Source organism: Rana temporaria, chromosome 5, assembly GCF_905171775.1.
Source record: "Rana temporaria chromosome 5, aRanTem1.1, whole genome shotgun sequence".
Lineage (NCBI taxonomy): Eukaryota > Metazoa > Chordata > Amphibia > Anura > Ranidae > Rana > Rana temporaria.
This window is the reverse complement of record NC_053493.1, coordinates 62,086,337-62,104,250: the sequence shown is the minus strand read 5'-3', so window position 1 is coordinate 62,104,250 and position 17,914 is coordinate 62,086,337. Positions and strand designations below refer to the sequence as shown.

The 17,914-nt window shown below is 40.8% G+C and overlaps 1 protein-coding gene across 13 annotated transcripts in view; it reads left to right on the top strand.

Annotated features, from left to right (window-relative positions):
* PARD3 (par-3 family cell polarity regulator) overlaps positions 1-17,914 on the top strand; it is a 768,046-nt gene that overhangs the window by 737,779 nt on the left and 12,353 nt on the right. For all 13 annotated transcript variants that reach the window (XM_040352652.1, XM_040352650.1, XM_040352646.1 and 10 more), the window contains one exon: positions 16,912-17,039. In XM_040352652.1, the coding sequence (XP_040208586.1) occupies positions 16,912-17,039 (128 nt within the window). The remainder of the gene's footprint in view (positions 1-16,911; positions 17,040-17,914) is intronic.

The following is a 17,914-nucleotide window of genomic DNA, read 5'->3' as shown; positions in this document are numbered from 1 at the left end:
AGATAGACAGACAGTGCTGCCCTTTAAAAATGACAATACAGCACTGTGCATTATACATTTAGATTCATATTGTTCATTTGAAATGTCAATCCACTTAAGTGAGGCTTTGTACTTGGCCATCAGACAGTTGTAGTCTATAAAAATCTACTCAGACGTTTCCTCATTTACAAAATTGAATAACTCCATAGGTTTGCAATGTCAAAGGCCCAATAAAGTGTCTTTTATTCATTGATCATTTTCCATATTGATTACCCTTAGACCCTTAACGTGATTTTGTTTTTGCGTTCTTTTCATATTACATTTTATAAAACACTTTGTTTCGTAAACAGTGACCAATAGCAAAGATTTTCAGTCCAATAGGCTGTCTCTGTTGAATACATTTAAGGGTAGAAATAAATAAGGTCTGAGCTTGATTTATGTCCCCTTATGTAATCCTGCTTTGTAGTACATCACTAAAGTGGTAGGTGGTAGATTATGTACAATATTGGGGTCTGACTGCCAGCCTCACAGACACTGATTGTTCTGTGGTCAGGTGATGTCTCACCACATTCCCAATTCCTCCGGTAGATCTGTCAGAATCTGTGCTGTTCGCAATACAAAAGTAAGTGTAAAGCCTCATACACACGGTACGATTGTTGGCCAGCCGAGCGCCCTTTGGGGCCCTTCTGCTAATTTTGTGTTTGGTGAGCATTGATTGTGAGCATGCGTGTTTGTACTTTCGACTTTTGTGTACTGACCAATAGGAACATTTGACGTCAAACCGTTGTCCGCCTAAAATTTACTAGCCTGTCATCCAACATTTGTTGGCCGAAAATTGGCCAACAATTGTCAAAGGGAACGTGTTAATGTTAATATTTTAGGTCTGTCTGTCAACAGACAATCCCCTGCCAACAATTAAACCCTGTGTACTAGGCTTTAGGCTCCATTCACACTTGTGCGACTTGTCATGAAACTTTGGACATCAAATTTGCATGACAAGTGGTTTCCCATGTTTACTAATGATAACCATTCATATAAATGTGCAACTAAAAGTTGCAGCGATTTCCAAGTAGTTCATGCACTACTTTGGTCCGACTTGCATGCAACTCAGAAATTGCATGAAAGTCGTACCTGAGTGTTCTACAATGGAACTTGTGTGCAACAGCAGTTGTCCATTATCACTGCTCAAAGCCAAAGTCGTATCCAAGTTGCACCCATCCAAAGTCGGGGCAATTTTGAAGTTATTCAAGTGTAAATGGAGCCTACAATGAGTACACTTTTTAGTAAACTGCTAGCTTGGCTGAAGAACGGGCACTCTATGCAAATATTGACTTCTCTTTTTTTCTTTTTTTGCCCAATAGTAAAGTGTGAGAGGTAGGAAGAGGGTGGGGCCAGATCTCCAGTGATTACATTTGAGTTATTTGACAAGGGAGCAATATTATAAATGTTAGGAGGTTTCAACCCTATTAAAGGGGAGTGCCAGAATCCCTGTATTAAGGATTTAGACCAAAAATGTTATCCTATATGGAAGCTTTCAAATACAGAACAGTGAAACTCATATTCGTAAAAGCAACATATTTATTGCAAATTTCTGAAAATGTTTTTACATTTTAATACACATTGAAAGGCTGATGAGATGACAAAGGACTCCTGGGCACTGTAGAAGATGTCTGCAGAAGGTACATTGAGGCATCGCTAACAGCCTTACTTTAAACCCTTTCTTGAAATGTATGCAGGTTCTCTTTACTTAATTCTTGAGGGGAGTGGCCAAACCTTGAAGTTAACATTTTGCCCACGTATCTCACAGGCTTGGAAGTAATATTTGCTATAAAAAGTCTATAAAAAAAAGTGCTATAAAAATCAATTTATGCCTATAGTGATATGCGCCCATTTTCGTTTCACATAGTGCTTAGTACATATTCCCTATTTGAAGACGGAAATGCACCCTATCATACAGGACCATAGTTTGTGTACCACTGATTTAATATGCATTGCAATAATTTTTTATGCCAAAGTGTAAGGCATTATCAGACAAAGCACTCTGTGGAGCTGTTAATCTATGAGCGTGCAGCACACATCTGTGAGAAATGCATTGGCAGTGCTGGTGTTTGAATGTCCTTGGGATTTCTCTCTGTGCTGCAGAAATTAATGCTGTCTTTTCAGCTAGTTTCATACATGAGTTGGTCATATTAAAAGCTACACAGTGGAATAACAATAAGTTCTCAATCAAGCCATGACTTTATAGTTTTGCAAGGAATATAATAGATTGGGCAGGATGCCAGGTTTATTTAGCGGTATTAAAGGGTACACACAGTCAAAATTGAACGTTAAGCCTTCAATGCATATAGGGCCACCTACCTGCCCAATGGGTTCTTTTTTTCATTTAGGTATTCCTGTAGTGCACCAGGTTATACCCACTGCATCATATGCCTTTTTATGCCAGTGATTTAAAGCAATAGTAACCCCAAAACAAAAATGTATTCTATTGCAGTTTACGGATTAGATGTGGTGATTGCATTACTTTCCCATTTTAGGATTTATTTTTTTTACTTTATTTTCACCTGATGATCCTGCCTGTTATTTTTAAATTTTCTTTAACAGGCCAATCTGGCCAGCAAAAGTGTCAATTAAAGGGTTGAGACGAACTATTTAACACTTCCAGGGATGCTTACAATGGTCAGCTTTTTTTTAAAACCTTTATCCCAAAAGAAAAAAAAAGAAAACTGTTGCTGTAACTTCTTGATAAGTGTTAGTTGGAATTCGGCTTTAATTTTGTTAGTCAGGTCCATCCACATCTACTAGTGCATGTAACATCCTCTCTACCCTCTTTCCCAGTCTGACAATGCTGCTGTCCAAAAGCTTCTCCATTGCTCCTCCATCCACAGCGGAGACACCTTAAGACAGGAAGTGTGTTACTTCAGAATCTTCAGGTGAAAATAAAGGTAAAAAAGCCCAAGTCTCGGTTCACTCTAGTGCTATGTGGGAAATGCTGCGATTTAGTGCTGGTTCCCACATTGCACCTGAATCACACACTGGTTCACACTGACATCTGTGAACATAAACGGATGCAGACACCACTTTTAACCACTTGAGACCCGTGCTGTAGACGAAGACGTCCAACGCGCGGCTCTCAACTGCTGGGTGGACGTCCCTGGACGTCTTTTTATTTGCATTCCCTGCGCATCGCTGAAATGCTGATGCGTGTGCCTGGCGGCCTGCGATGTCCGCCAGGTACCCACGATCGGCATTGACAGCAGGGACGTGGAGCTCTGTGTGTAAACACAGAGCTCCACGTCCTGTCAGGGAGAGAGGAGACCGATGCTGTGTCCCTTGTACATAGGGACACGGCATCGTTCACCTCCCCCAGTCAGTCCCCCTCCACACACAGTAAGAATCACACCCAGTGAATACATTTAACCCCTTCCTCACCCCCTAGTGTTAACCCCTTCCCTGCCAGTCACATTTATACAGTAATCAATGCATTTTTATAGCACTGATCGCTGTATAATTGTGAATGGTCCCAAAATAGTGTCAAAAGTGTCCGATATGTCCGCCGCAATATCGCAGGCCTGACAAAAAAAAAATCGCAGCTCGCCGCCATTACTAGTAAAAAAGAAATCATAAATCTATCCCCTATTTTGTAAGCGCTATAACTTTTGCGCAAACCAATCAATATACTTTTATTGCGATTTTTTTTTAAACAAAAATATGTAAAAGAATACGTAACGGCCTAAACTGAGGAAAAAAATTAATTGGGATATTATTATAACAAAAAGTAAAAAATATTGTGGTTTTTTTTTTAATTTTTTGGGGCTTTTTTTGTTTATAGCGCAAAAAAAAAAGCCCCAAAAATGATCAAATACCACCGATTGGAAAACACCAGTTGCTCACACATAAAGATATTCAAGACCCCCCCCCCCCCCCCTGAAAATTCCTTAATATCTATTGCAAAGAGGGAGTTTAAGTAAACACTTAATGATAATATACTCTAATGCAGCGTACAGACGGTCGTTTTTTGTGATGAAAAAAACGACGTTTTTGAAAACGTCATTTAAAATGACCGTGTGTGGGGAAAACGTCGTTTTATGTCTTCTGAAAAACAACAAAAAAAAAATTCGAACATGCTCGAATTTTTTGTGTCGTTTTTCAAAACGTTGTTTTTTGTGTCAATGAAAATGATAGTGTGTGGCCAAAACGACGTTTCAAAACAACGTTTTTAAACCCGCGCATGCTCAGAAGCAAGTTATGAAGCTAGCTTCAATGAAAGAGTGCTGAACGTAACTGCGCTTTGCTAGAGCATTTTGAAAAAACGATGGTGTGTAGGCAACGTCGTTTTTGAAAATGAAGTTTCAAAAACTTTGTTTTATTACATGATTCAAAACGTCGTTTTTTTTTTCATCACAAAAAACGACCGTCTGTACGCGGCATTAGGCCACATATACACTGCTGCTAAACGGACGTTCAGAGGCAGTTGGACACTTTTTTCAACTGCCCCTGAACTCATTCAATGTTCTCTTATGTGTACATGTACACAGGTTTGTTTACTGTTGTTTTTAGGCAGTTGCATTTATAGGCCTTTTTTTAAAGGCAAAAAAATAAGTTCAGACGCCAAAGTTTTCCGACCTTTGACGCCAAACACGACTAGATTTTTTTTTTTTTTAGGCGTTTTTGGTCGATTAAAAAATAAATAATTTTCCAAATGCTTCTAGACTCAGATGCTGCTAAACGGACGTTTTTAGACACTAGTTTCTAGCTGTCAAGTTAAATCGTTCAGGAGAGGTTGAACAACGTCCCCTGTACATGAAGCCTTATAACTAAACTGAGAGTATGCAGGTGTAAAGAGGTGTCTGCAGCTAACTTTTGGTTCCTACTTCCGCTCCCCAAAAGCCTAAAACCAAGAGTGATAATTTTTGAATACTCTAACGTGGGCTTAGGTCTGCACCTGCCCCTCTCAAATCTATTACTGCTATGATAGGAAGAGTGTCCTCAACAGTGGCGGCCATTCCATTAGGGGCGCGGGGGTGTTTTTTTTTTTTCTTCTTGAAGCACATGATTAGAGCCCTCATCAACCAGTGGAGAGGTGTGGAAGAAGTTGGGCAAGACTCTGCTTTCTGAGCTGGAGCTGCAAAGGGCTTATACAAGTTCCCCCAGTTTGCACTGGATTACTTGATAGATCAGTTTATGATAAACTGAATTTGTACTCTTCTTGCACACTTATTATTTAAACATTCCTAAGATTCTAAATTGTATTGCAGCTGTGTAGATGGGCATTGCAGAATTGTATAGTTGGTGTTTATTGAACTTCTATACAGTAAAGACTGCAATAGATCTAAAGGCAAAACTTTTTTGTTTACATTTGGATATAGTGGAGAGGGATTAGAACACCTGTCAGGTTTTTATTGCTGTCGGTGCCCCCATTAGGAAGATTCATCTTTTCTATTTGTCCTGTTTACTATTTTTGAAAAATGTGAAAGTAAAAGAAAATTCCAAATGTTGGGTTGTCCCCAGAAGAGTAATAGAGGGGAAATCTTTCAATGAGAAGAGGTTTTGATGACACCAGGGTTTCCCTCACTTCCTGTTTTGGCTATGGGACAGGAAGTGACGGGAAATCTCAAGCTTTGTAGTGCCACACATTTTCCTGTCCTCAAATCTAGCTTATGCGTGTAAATCTAGAGGTAATAAGAGCACATGGGTCCTTTTTCAGCTATATCGTAATACAGCTACAATGCAAATTGTAATGCTACTAACTACACATGGCATTAAAGATCATATTTCACATACTTTTGCTGCATTACAGGTAATTTATCAACAAAACCTAAAAACATGGCATTTTTTCTTTCTTGTAGCAAAGATAAAGTATGTGTTTTCCAAATTACACATGTAGTATGTTTAACTAAATGTGTATCCTCTTAGCCAGACCAATCCATCAGGCGTGTTCCCTGGTCTTTGCCTTGCACAGTAGCGGCTCCATCTTATCTGTACCTTAAGATTTATTAGGACATATCGCCCTGTTTGGATTTTCTTTTACTTGGGTGAAAAATGCAATTTTTCTTGGGGAAGTGTCCTGTGAAAAAGCTGAACTTTGTGAGAATTCTGGTCTGCTTAATGAAGGTCAATTGCCAGATTAGTGATGGTGTGACATGTATAGCTGTTCTCAGCCAAAGGATAGTATTTCTTGTGAAAGAATAGGATGAAAAATTTCATTTTTCCCCCCCTTTTAATTTATTTATTAGGAGAACAAATGTTATTAGACAACATGGGTTTCGATAATAGGACTACAGTATATCGTTTTTAATCTCTTTATTCTTTGTTATAAAGCTAATGCCGCGTACAGACAATCTAATGGACCGTTTTCATCAGACCAAACCAATCGTGTGTGGGCCCCATCGGTTATTTATCCATCGGTTAAAAAAAATGGAACTTGTTTTAATATTATCTGATGGATACCTAACCGATAGAAAAAAAAAACGATCGTCTGTAGGCACATCCATCGGTTAAAAATCCACGCATGCTCCGACTAAATTAGGGGATGGGAGCGCTCGTTCTGGTAAAACTAGCGTTCGTTATGGAGCTAGCACATTCATCACGCTGTAACAGACAGAAAAGGGCAAATCGGCTCTAACCAAACTTTTACTAATAAGCGGTAACACGGAATCGGCAAAAGCGGCCCCAAGGGTGGCGCCATTGGATTTGAACTTCCCCTTTATAGTGCCGTCGTACGTGGTTCACGTGACCGCGTTCTGACACAATCGTTTTTTTAACCGATGGTGTGTAGGCACGACTGACCATCAGTCAGCTTCATCGGATAACTGATGGAAATTTTTCCATCAGACCGTTTTCATCGGATTGACCGATCGTGTGTACAGGGCATTACTTTAATTATTAGCCAATGTAGGCATTAAATTAAAATTTGCAAAACCTAAAGTCATATGATATTGGTTTTAGCTGGCTGTCAACATTTTGGCATCTGAACTGACTGAAATTGTATCCATCAGGGAAAATGTTGGCAGTTCTTGTGTATTGAGTTGCTCCGTTCTGTAAAATTTTCAGTTACCTTAGATGCATTTTTGCCAGCCTCTAGGTCAGGGGGCGGCAACCTACGGCTTGTGGGCCACACCCAGCTCGCTGCCGCTAAATGTCCGGCCCGCATTTGAGGAATTCACGTACACCCCGCCTGCGGACATTTTAACCCCGGTCGGCTTTCTTGGGATAACAACCGATGCGGCCAAGAAGGTGCTCGCTGTTATCCCAAGCAGCGGGAGGGGACGTCCCCATCCTTCCGCAGCCCACCCGGGCTCTCCTGTCCCACTGGGAGGCCCGAGCGTGCTATCCGCCAGCAGGCCGGAGACCGAACGGGTCTCAGATCTAGTAACTTGGAAGCAATGTCATGACTTCTGATTTACAGAAGAGTTAAAGACACAACATTTTTTTAAATAACAGCATTCGAAACAACCAAATTTGGCATTTTGAATGCTTTTAAGTACAAAGGAGGGATTTGGGGTCTTATAGAACCCAGATCCCTCCATAAAGAGTACCTGCCACTGCCTATTACTGTCACAAGGGATGTTTACATTCCTTCTGACAGAAATAAAAGTTATCAGATTTTTTTTTTAAGGGACAGTGTAATTTTTTTTTTAAAGTGCCCAATCACTCTATGCTCATGCGCAGAAGTGAACACATATGCAAGTCTTGACCGCAATTGTAAACAGTGTTCAAACCACACGTGAGGTATCGCCATGATCGTTGGCGCAAGAGCAATAATTCTAGCGCTAGACCTCCTCTGTAACTCTAAACTGGCAACCTGTACAAATGTTAAAGTAATGTATTTTTAAGTACCGTAGTTTTCTATTCCACAAGTGTGCGCCGTTTTGAAACATAGCATGGGGGGGGGGGCTGTGTAATATGCAGGGGACTGGGTAATGTAAAGGTCGACGTCACGGGCCAACCTGGACAGGTAAGTGTCCATGTTTTAAAAGCCAGCAGCTGCTGTATTTGTACCTGCTGGCTTTTAAAAAAAAATTTGCAGGTGAACCCACGCTTTAAGTGGAAACATTTTGCTGACCACTGCTCTAGGTACTTCTTAAGAGGTGAAAAGCATATGTTACCGTTATCAACCAGCAGTGCAGAAATGGGAACTTTTGAAAATGGGAGAGCTATAACCGACTGGCTCCTTCATGGTTGGGACAGATTTACCAAAAGAAGTGTACCAAATTGTGCCATTTTCCGCCATACTTTCAAGTTAGGTATGATGGGCAAGTATAGCCAATAGATGGTATTTTTCACACTAAATTGTGCCATGTAGACACAGCTGTTGGTGGGCATGGTAAAAGGTCTGCTTTTTTAATAGACAGGGTTTATTATGACATCCACCTCATCCGCTTCCTTCAAAGCTCCCAGCATTCGGTCACATTCAATAATAAAGCCGCAAAGGAATTCTCTCCGCCAGATTCTGTGATCTCAGGCCTGACAAGTAGCAGATTGTGATATAATGCCCACAATGTGACTATGGACCCTACTCCGAGCACAACTCTTCTTTGAAAGTGAATCTAGTTTCCATGTGCTTCTATGGACACTACATACCTAAATGATACTGATAATGATGCTATAAATCTCAGACTATCACACTGATAAACTGTTAGACCAATCAGTGGTAAGCTGATAGATTTCCTTTGACCGCTGCCTGACCCTTTTCATATCTGCTTCTCTCTATAGCCACTAGGAATTCTGTCACAGGATAGCAGCTTCAGCCTCGCCGTTCTGTATTTAAGGGGCAATCCGGCTTCCAGCTCCTAATACTTGTTGAGCAGATGTCTGTTTTCCTGGGCCATGTTGGAGAATTGAAGCAATATAATTTACATACTTAACATTCAGACTTCAAATAATACTTGTGCTGAGCAGATGGCAGGCCTGCTGAAAGGGAAGTTTAAAACAGATATTATCTTTGTTATATTTAACTGCTTTACTGCCAGATGAGTAAAGCCTCTAACCAGATCCAACTGTAATGATATAGTTTGCATATAAAGGTAGACCGCACCTCAGAAGTGACTGCATGAACAGGTGTTAATGTCCCGCTCGGTGGATTTGTAGTACGTTCTTTGTCCCTTGAAGGTGTTTTATCTCCACTTTGTGCATCAGAAAGACTGCTGCTGAGACCAGCTACAAATTTTAAAAATGTGAATTTATGTATACTCTGATACCATCCATATCAATTTGATATTTGACCAGCTATGTTCACCTAAAGGAAAAGGTCGTCCACCTAAAGTGATATTTTACTGCAAAGTTTCTGCTTCCATCCATGTTGGTGACCCTCACATAATGCTATATACATATGCTTAATGATCCAGATTCACTTAGTAATTGATGAGGATAGTGTGCACACCTGGAAATGTATCTTCATAGATCTTGCAACTGGAGTCCTTGTGAGATCCAAGAAGCTGTGACCTAAATGTATTCTCTAGTATCCCCCAAAACCTGAAGTTTTGGTAAGACTGACTTTTTGAGACATAAAGAAAACCTGTCTAATGTTCATGTAGGGGGTAAGCAACAGGCTCAACTGCTACCCTCCCTATATACTCACCTTCCTTTCCCAACCACTCTAAGCCTCCAGCAGCAAAGAGAGGAAACTCTGTAAGCATTAGTAGCTTACATGGGGTTGAGGACTCTCTTGACATCCTCAAGCATTAGTGCCCACACGGGAGAAAAGAGAACGAGTCAAATGCACCTCATACCAAGTATTCCTCTTTGCTTCTGGTGAGAGAGCAACGTGACATCAGGTATGTACAGCTGGAGACCCTGGCAATTAGGTCAGCTTCTTGCTTTGCCCTGCATTGATAAAGCACAGGTTCACTTTAAATATTAAAATTGCTGAAACAAATACCCACAGATGGCTTGAATAAGCCTATATTATAATAGACTGAAAACTGAAGGCGAACATTGTAGCATAATCATATTGGAAAGAAAATTCAATATCGATGTAATGCAATGACATACTGGAGCTGGAAGCTCATCTGCGTATCTCCTGCTTTTTCCTGTTTTCCTTGTGTAGATTGTATTATTAAGCAGCCATTATTATATATCCCGAGAAAATGATCATGTACGTCAGGAAAAAGCGTGCTGCAACCCCGGTATAGGAAATAGAGATATAATGGAGGACATATATAGCAGAGATCCTGGACTGCTTGTCATCTTTGTTGTATTGGAATTGTGTAGTGTGATGAGCAAAGTAAATCAACTGCATGGAGTGGTATGTCCCATGTTTATAACACCAACACATAGTACAGCTGAAATCCACACACAATGTTTTACATTCCAAAGGATTTCCAATTATGTTTGGCCAGCTGTGTCATTCAGATACCCATTCCAGGTAGCCCAGCGAGGTCTGTGTCATCTCTTCAGACTATCCCTGCAGTTCTTTAATACATTCTGGTCCCTCCCTTTTTAATGGACACTTCAGGAGTAGCAGCAATTGATCCCTGCGAGCTACTGGAAGCCTTTTTCATGAAGTTAGACTGAAAGCACTGTGCCAAACAATGAACCCCTGATGGGTTCAGAGTAATGACCCTCCATGTAGTAAGGTGCATTCAGGTATTTGTATGTAAAAACAAATCAATTCAAGCCTTTATTAAATATTATTTTTAGGTCAGACTGTAGTTCGGCTTTAAATGCAAGATCTGTGTAATGTTTAGTTGCTACTGAAAAAAAAATTGTTCCGTCGTATTAAAGATTATAACAATTTTAAAAAAATTAACAAAAAACTAAAATTTTTAATAAACAATCATCAAAATATCCACTTTCTCGTGAAATACAGTTTCAGCCTCAAGATTTTATTTCTTTGAAGGCATAACATATTGGGATTTTAATGGTTTCCGTTCATTTTCAGGCGACAGATCTTTGAAGATCTGAGTTTACAGCCGTCAGTTCCTCGCGCAGTCATACATTTGTGTGCCTCCTGCAATACATTAGCCAAGTCATAATGCCCTTCAGTGAATTACTATCAATCTGTGCTTGTGTACTGCACAGGGGGTAGCACAAAAGTCTCACATTCTGTCTGAATTATTACATCTGCTATCCATTGCTGCCTTCTTTTAATAAGAAAAAAAACCTTGTTGCCTGTTCCCCTTAGTAACCTCCATATGCAGGATGGGAACTCATTCAAGGACATCTCTTGAGCTATTGAGCTTCTGGCTTGTAATTTTGATGCACAATGGCTTGAATTCAATTCCCTCTACTGAATCTATCATATAATTATATATTTCCAATTAGACCCGGCACTGCTTTGTAAATGCTCTGCTGACATTGTGCGTTTTTCTGAGATTTTTATAATCTGTGTTTATGCAGAAACTTTCAATGCCTATTACACAGCATGCGAAAAAGAAAGATTGAAAAGCTTTAGAAGAGCTTTTAGGTAGATGGAAGCCATGTTACCGATTACAATTCTGAATGTTAGATGCTGCTGACTTTTAAAATATGCATTTTTAGGGTGGAAATAGTGGATATGTAGTGCTTTTAAAAAAGGAGAAAGCTTTAACTAAGAGCTGATAGTTATGCCTTCCTTTCTGGAAGTGCATTCATTCATCCATCTGGGTGCTTGGTGGTTATGCTCAGCAGGGTCACAGGGGCAATAGGACAGGCGGGTAAATCGAGAGGTTTAGTTGGCAGCTTTTCTGTAGCGCTTCCTGCTGCTATTCCTGCTCCCAGACTTTGAACCTGGTCAGTGTATTTTTGATGTGGCCTCCACTGGGTCCTCACTCGCTTTAGACTTCCCGCGTCCAGCACTGTGAACTCTCTTTATGTCATTATGTATACTGATTGAGAGCAGCTCATTTCACACTCTTGTTGCCCATTAAACGTGATCTATTGACGCAGTATGCACTCATTTTATATAACATCAGCATTGTAATGGCAATACAATTGATAGTTATTTTTGACAATCCAATATACAGTAAGCTTTCTTCCAACAAAACTCTGTTTGCCAACTTGGATTCCCTGCATGTTTTGTAGTTCAGAAAGCAGATTCTCTGAAATATGTGACACAAGGAGCACATATTCGCAGGGTATAGTGAATGGCGTATTTGTCATAGAATTCAAGGAAGTAAATGTGTGGGATTCTTCATGAACATCAGGATTCATCGGCTAGTTCCACAGTATAACAAGCATGCTTTACTGCATATGCAGACTGATTTTTACTGTTGTGGGTTTAATAACACTTTAATAGGTTATAGGTGTGCTTATGGTTGCCATTCCTACATGGTAGCTAGTTGCAACCACTGCTTGTTTGACCATTCTTTAACTCTGCCTGTCCTGATTCCACAAGTGTTTTTTATTTCTTTAGCCCTGATGCATGGTTGTTGGATCTACTGGTAATAACCTGGTGTGACTCTCTACTATGGCGAAGCTTCATTTCTTTTCACCTTCTGCACTTGGCTAGTTCTTGGGGGCACCCAAGTACCAACCTATGCATTAAAGTCATACTAGGATGTTGACTGTGTGGAGTGGTGCAGCTATGGTTATAGCCTAGCTAGAATATCTTAATGCTTTTTCTAAACTTTTGTTCTACTTTTGAGACGGATTCACATGTGTTTTAACGAGTAACAAATATTGCAACCACCTCTAAACACACTCTGCAACATACTAATTTTGATATGCTTGAAAAGTAAAGTGCAATAAAAGGCATATGTGTGAATGTGGCCTAATGTCCCATAGTGTTTGTGTAGGGGGGAAGGGGCAATATGATTGCCAAAGTGTACTGAATCAGTCTACAATGGGTTTAAAGTGGTTGTAAACCCTCTCTGACAACTTGCACCTACAGGTAAGCCTAGATTAAGGCTTACCTGTAGGTGCAAGAAATATCTCCTTATAACCTACACGGTTAAGGAAAGATTTGCAGAAAACACTGCACCGATGTCTACGGTGCATGCGCGCCATAGACCGTGGCACAGGGGCACTGATCGTCACAGAATTATGATTGGGATCATGTCGGGATTATGCCTTCCCGCACGCATGCATGGGAGTGACGTTATCGCCGCACCGGCCAATCACAGCGCCAGAGCCAGGATACCCCAAAAAATCGCGGAGAGGACATCGTGGCGGTGGAGGATGGGAATGAGAAGCGCTTTGGGGGCCTCGATCTCAGGTAAGTCATTAATAATGAGCTAGTATGCTATACATACTAGCTCATTATGCCTTTCTCTTGCAGGGTTGTTTTTTTTTGTAGGAAAAAAAAAGCCGCCTTTACTTCCTCTTTAATTAAACATGAAATAAATAACTAAAGATACATTTACTGAGATATATGATGAACAGAATATCGGCATTGCTTCCTTTTCTAAGCAGTTGACTTTCAAGAGACAATATGTGATTATTTTTATGTGTCTATAAATCTAATTGCCTAATAATCCCCCAGCAAGCTCCTCTAGTAATCCCTGAAAGCAGCCACATAAGGTAATCTTGATATCTGACATGCAAGGAAAATTGCGAATATAGCTTAATCCGAAATGGCTGGACACAGGCAAGAGTCATTGTAGTGGAATTCCTAGACACGTTCTTTGAAGTAATGTGTCAGTATTTACACTGCAACTGGAGCATGTCCGTTTGTGCATTTCTGCATTAGGTTCACAGCCCCCCAAATTACTACCAGAAGAGGACTTGGGCAGAGAGATGCTGCCATGTTGGTTTGATAGCTTCCATTTGTGTAATTACACGTAGATATGTGTTTTTTCAGGTGTGAGTATATCCTTTGGTGCTGCTCTAAAGTTGACCATGTGCCTTTTACAATCACAAACATAATTTTCTTCTTTTTTTTTATTGTCTTGTTTTGTTTTGGCTTTTCAAAAAGCGGATTGCTATGTTCCTGTTTTTGGATCGGTCAATTAAATTATTTCACTAGCCCCACAAGCACAACACTTCCTCTTTCTATTTTGGTACACCAAAATGAAAATTTACCAGTTATGTAAGCCACGAGTTACATCTTTATAAATCTGAGCACTACAGGTAATGTAAGGATCTATGGGCCCCTTACTCATGGGTGCCTCCATTCCTTCTCAGCAGGAGCTCCATTGACTGATCAGAATGGGAACATTCGTCTGGTGATTGAAGTAAAACGGACCAGTGTCATCTCTTTTGGTGGATGTGGATCTGTTAAGATCCACCACAGCAAACCTGGATGCAAAGCTATTACGTTCGGCCCAATGAACCTGAACACACCTGGATGTGAACAGATGCACATCTGCTTACTTCCAGACACCCTTAGGGATAGATACATTTTAGGTTGTTTTTGATTCATCTAATCGCTGGAAAAAATGGGCACATGGAATGCCTGTGTGAAAAGGGTGTAAAATTAACTTTTTTTGTAATCCAAAGAAGAGCTAAGCATGGTTAATAACTTTGCTTAGGATTTCAGTACAGCTTTGTAAGCTCAAACAGGAAGTTAGCAATTCATCCAATTTCTGGCACCTAAAGGGGTGTTTTTTTCTGCAGCATTTTTAAAGAGGCAGAATGTTTTGAATTTGCGTGTATTGCATAGATATACTTTTTTTTTTTTTGCCCACACATACACTATATTACCAAAAGTATTGGGACGCCTGCCTTTACATGCACATAAACTTTAAAGACATCCAGCCTAATGCCGCATAGACGCGCTCGGCATTTCCAACAACAAATGTTCAATGGGAGCTTTATGTCAGAAATTCCGACCGTGTGTAGGGCCCGTCAGACATTTTGTGTTGGAATTTCCGACAACAAAAATTTGAGAGATGGTTCTCCAATTTTTCCGACAAAATCTGTTCTAATTAATTCCGAGCTTGTGTAGACAATTCCGACACACAAAATTCCAGGCATGCTATGAATCAAGTACGAGATGGAAGTGCTCGGTCTGGTAAAACTAGCATTCGTAATGGAGATAGCACATTCGTCACGCTGTAATGGACTGAAAAGCACAAAGCTGATGAACACAAATCCTCTCACCAAACCTCTACTAACACGAGATTAGCAGAAGGAGCCAAAAAGGTGGCACAATTGGTATGGAACATCCGTTTTATTGTGCCATCATGCGCGCTGTACGTGACCGTGTTCCTGACGTTTTAAATTTCCGACAACATTTGAGCGACCAAGTGTATGCAAGACAAGTTTGAGCCAACATCCGTCGGAAAATTATCCACGGTTTGGTTGTCGGAATGTCCGATCGTGTGTATGCGGCATTAGTCCGTAGGGTTCAATATTGAGTTGGCCCACCCTTTGCAGCTAGAACAGTTTTAACTCTTCTGGGAAGGCTGTCCACAAGGTTTAGGAGTGTGTCTATGGGAATGTTTGACCATTCTTCCAGAAGTGCATTTGTGAGGTCAGGCACTGATATGGACGAGAAGGACTGGCTCGCAGTCTCCACTCTAATTCATGCCAAGGGTGTTCTATTGGGTTGGGTGCAGGCCAGTCAAGTTCCTCCACCCCAAACTCGCTCATCCATGTCTTTAAGGACCTTGCTTTGTGCACAGGTCCAAATCATTTGGCGGAGGGGGGGGGGGGGGGGGCGGTTGTAGTGTGGATTTTTTTCAGGGGCTTGGCCCCTTAGTTCCAGTGAAGGGAACTCCTAAAGCATTAGCCTACCAAGACATTTTGGACAATTTCATGCTCCCAACTTTGTGGGAACAGTTTGGAGATGGTCCCTTCTTTTTCCAACATGACTGCACACCAATGCACAAGGTAAGGTCCACAAAGACATGGATGAGCGAGTTTGGGCTGGAGGAATTTGACTGTCCTGCACAGAGTCCTGACCTCAACCCGATAAAACCCATTTGAGCAATTTAAAGCAGAGACTGCGAGCCAGACTTTTTTTTTCCATATTGGTGCCTGACCTCACAAATTCTCTTCTGGAAGAACGGTCAAACATTCCCATAGACACACTCCTAAACCTTGTGGACCACCTTCCCAGTAGACTTGAAGCTGTTAAAGCTGCAAAGGGTGGGCCAACTCATTATTGAACCCTACGGAATAAGACTGGGATGCCATTCATGTGCGTGTAAAGGCATGCGTCCCAATACTTTTGACAATATGGTATACATTTTAAAAGAAGTTGCTATTGAAGGTCAAGAGGTCAAGTACAGTAAATGGTAAATTGCTTCCTGTTGAGTAATCGCATAGAAGAAACCCGACAACTTTTATTAGCTGCCACTTCCTGCTAATGTGACCAATTTTATTAGGTTGAGCAAGATGGACTTGTGTCTTTTTCTTTTCAACCTATGTACCCGTGACAGCTAATGTAGAGCAATGAACTTCACAACATTCAGAATTTCCTGGCCAACGTGGGATATTTTATGTACTTGGTTTTAATCATTATCATTCACCCTTTAATAGAAAGAAACTTTGGGTTTTATTCTCATTTTGCTCAGTGGCCCCTTTTATAGAGTTTCCATGAAGGTCATTTTATTGCCTTTTGTGTGGCTCCCCCAGTTATTTGTGAATGTCGCTCTTGAGCTGTCGGAGGTTTTGGACCCGTTGTTTGCAATTTATAGGACCACATAATAGAGATGTATCCAGTAAATAACTAACATACTGTGGTTCCAATTACTGAAACCCCAGAGACCCTTGTTCAGCGGGGTGTTTTAAAGCTACTTGAGTAGTAGAGGTTTCACGCCTTTGTAATTACTGCAAGCATTCTGAAAGTTCTGAACTACTTTCTTGCACTCCAAGGAAAATGAAATGTTTACAATCCAGCCTACTTTTCTGAGCCAATCTAAATAACAGCAGTCAGAAGCGTGCCTTGCCAAAGTAGCCATCTTCTACTTGTCAAACTGTTTGACGTTTCTTGTCAAGCATATTGTGAAAATGTCTTGAGCTGAGAGAATGTCCAGCCTTGTATCCACATGATGTACTGACTAACAACCTTGCCCACGTCCTTGTATATTGCTCGAAAATCACTTTTTCACCCTGCTTGTTTCTCCCCAGCCAAACACAACAACATATAATCAGAGCGGACGGCATTCAGTGTCTGTGGAAGTTCAGATGCAGAGGCAAAGACAGGAGGAACGGGACAGCTTCCAGCAAGCCCAGCGCCAGTACAGTTCATTACCCAGGTAACATGGCCCCCATCACTCCCCATCGCTCACGCTAGGATAATGGATATCGCTCACACAGTGAGGTAGTGTCACTATAAACTCCTTGGCTCCTTACCGTGAGCCTGTACCCATAAATCTGTGCTGTAGAATTGGCCTCTTTTGTTTCGGTTCAGGTTGAATGCAGACTTGGATCATTTACATTTTGTGGAATATCCATTAGCAGGGCTGAAATATCAGTCGAAAGAACCTCAGACTTCCCATTAATATCAATTTCACAGAAGCTGTGACAGCCACAGCCTTTTTTTTCTGGTACTCTACACACTACACTGGCCCTGTGAGTGCAGTTTACATGGACTGTGTGTTTTTTTTGTAATGGATTAGCATGCAGCCATCAGTGTTCTGTTTTTGAATGCAGCCATTTTTTTGGATATAGCTGTATTGGTCTATTCAATTGTCATATTGTGTTTTATAGGCTTGTATTATCTTTGCTTGCATTTTTGCTTAATTAGAGGTTTGGTTTTCTTAATTCAAAATGATCTTTCAGTTTAAAGAGGAACTGCAGTCTGCTCACATGATTTGTAATAAAAACATCTTTGCCATTCTGAAGCTTCCATCCAACCACTTTGCATATTATTTTATATAAACTGTGATTGTGTACTTTCTAAATATGCTGCATAAATCTCCCTCCACTGAGTCTGGCTGCAACCATTTTAACTGTGGGCAGCTGAAGCTGCTGCCTATTCACTTCCTGGATTTTCACAGACACACAGAGGCACACCTCCAGCTCTCATTTTCCCCCTCACGACTCACTCCTCCCTCCCTTCTCATGAGAGTGAGAGAGGGCTGTGCATGATATCATAAGCCTAGGCTTTTTACCAGCGAAGAAACAGGAA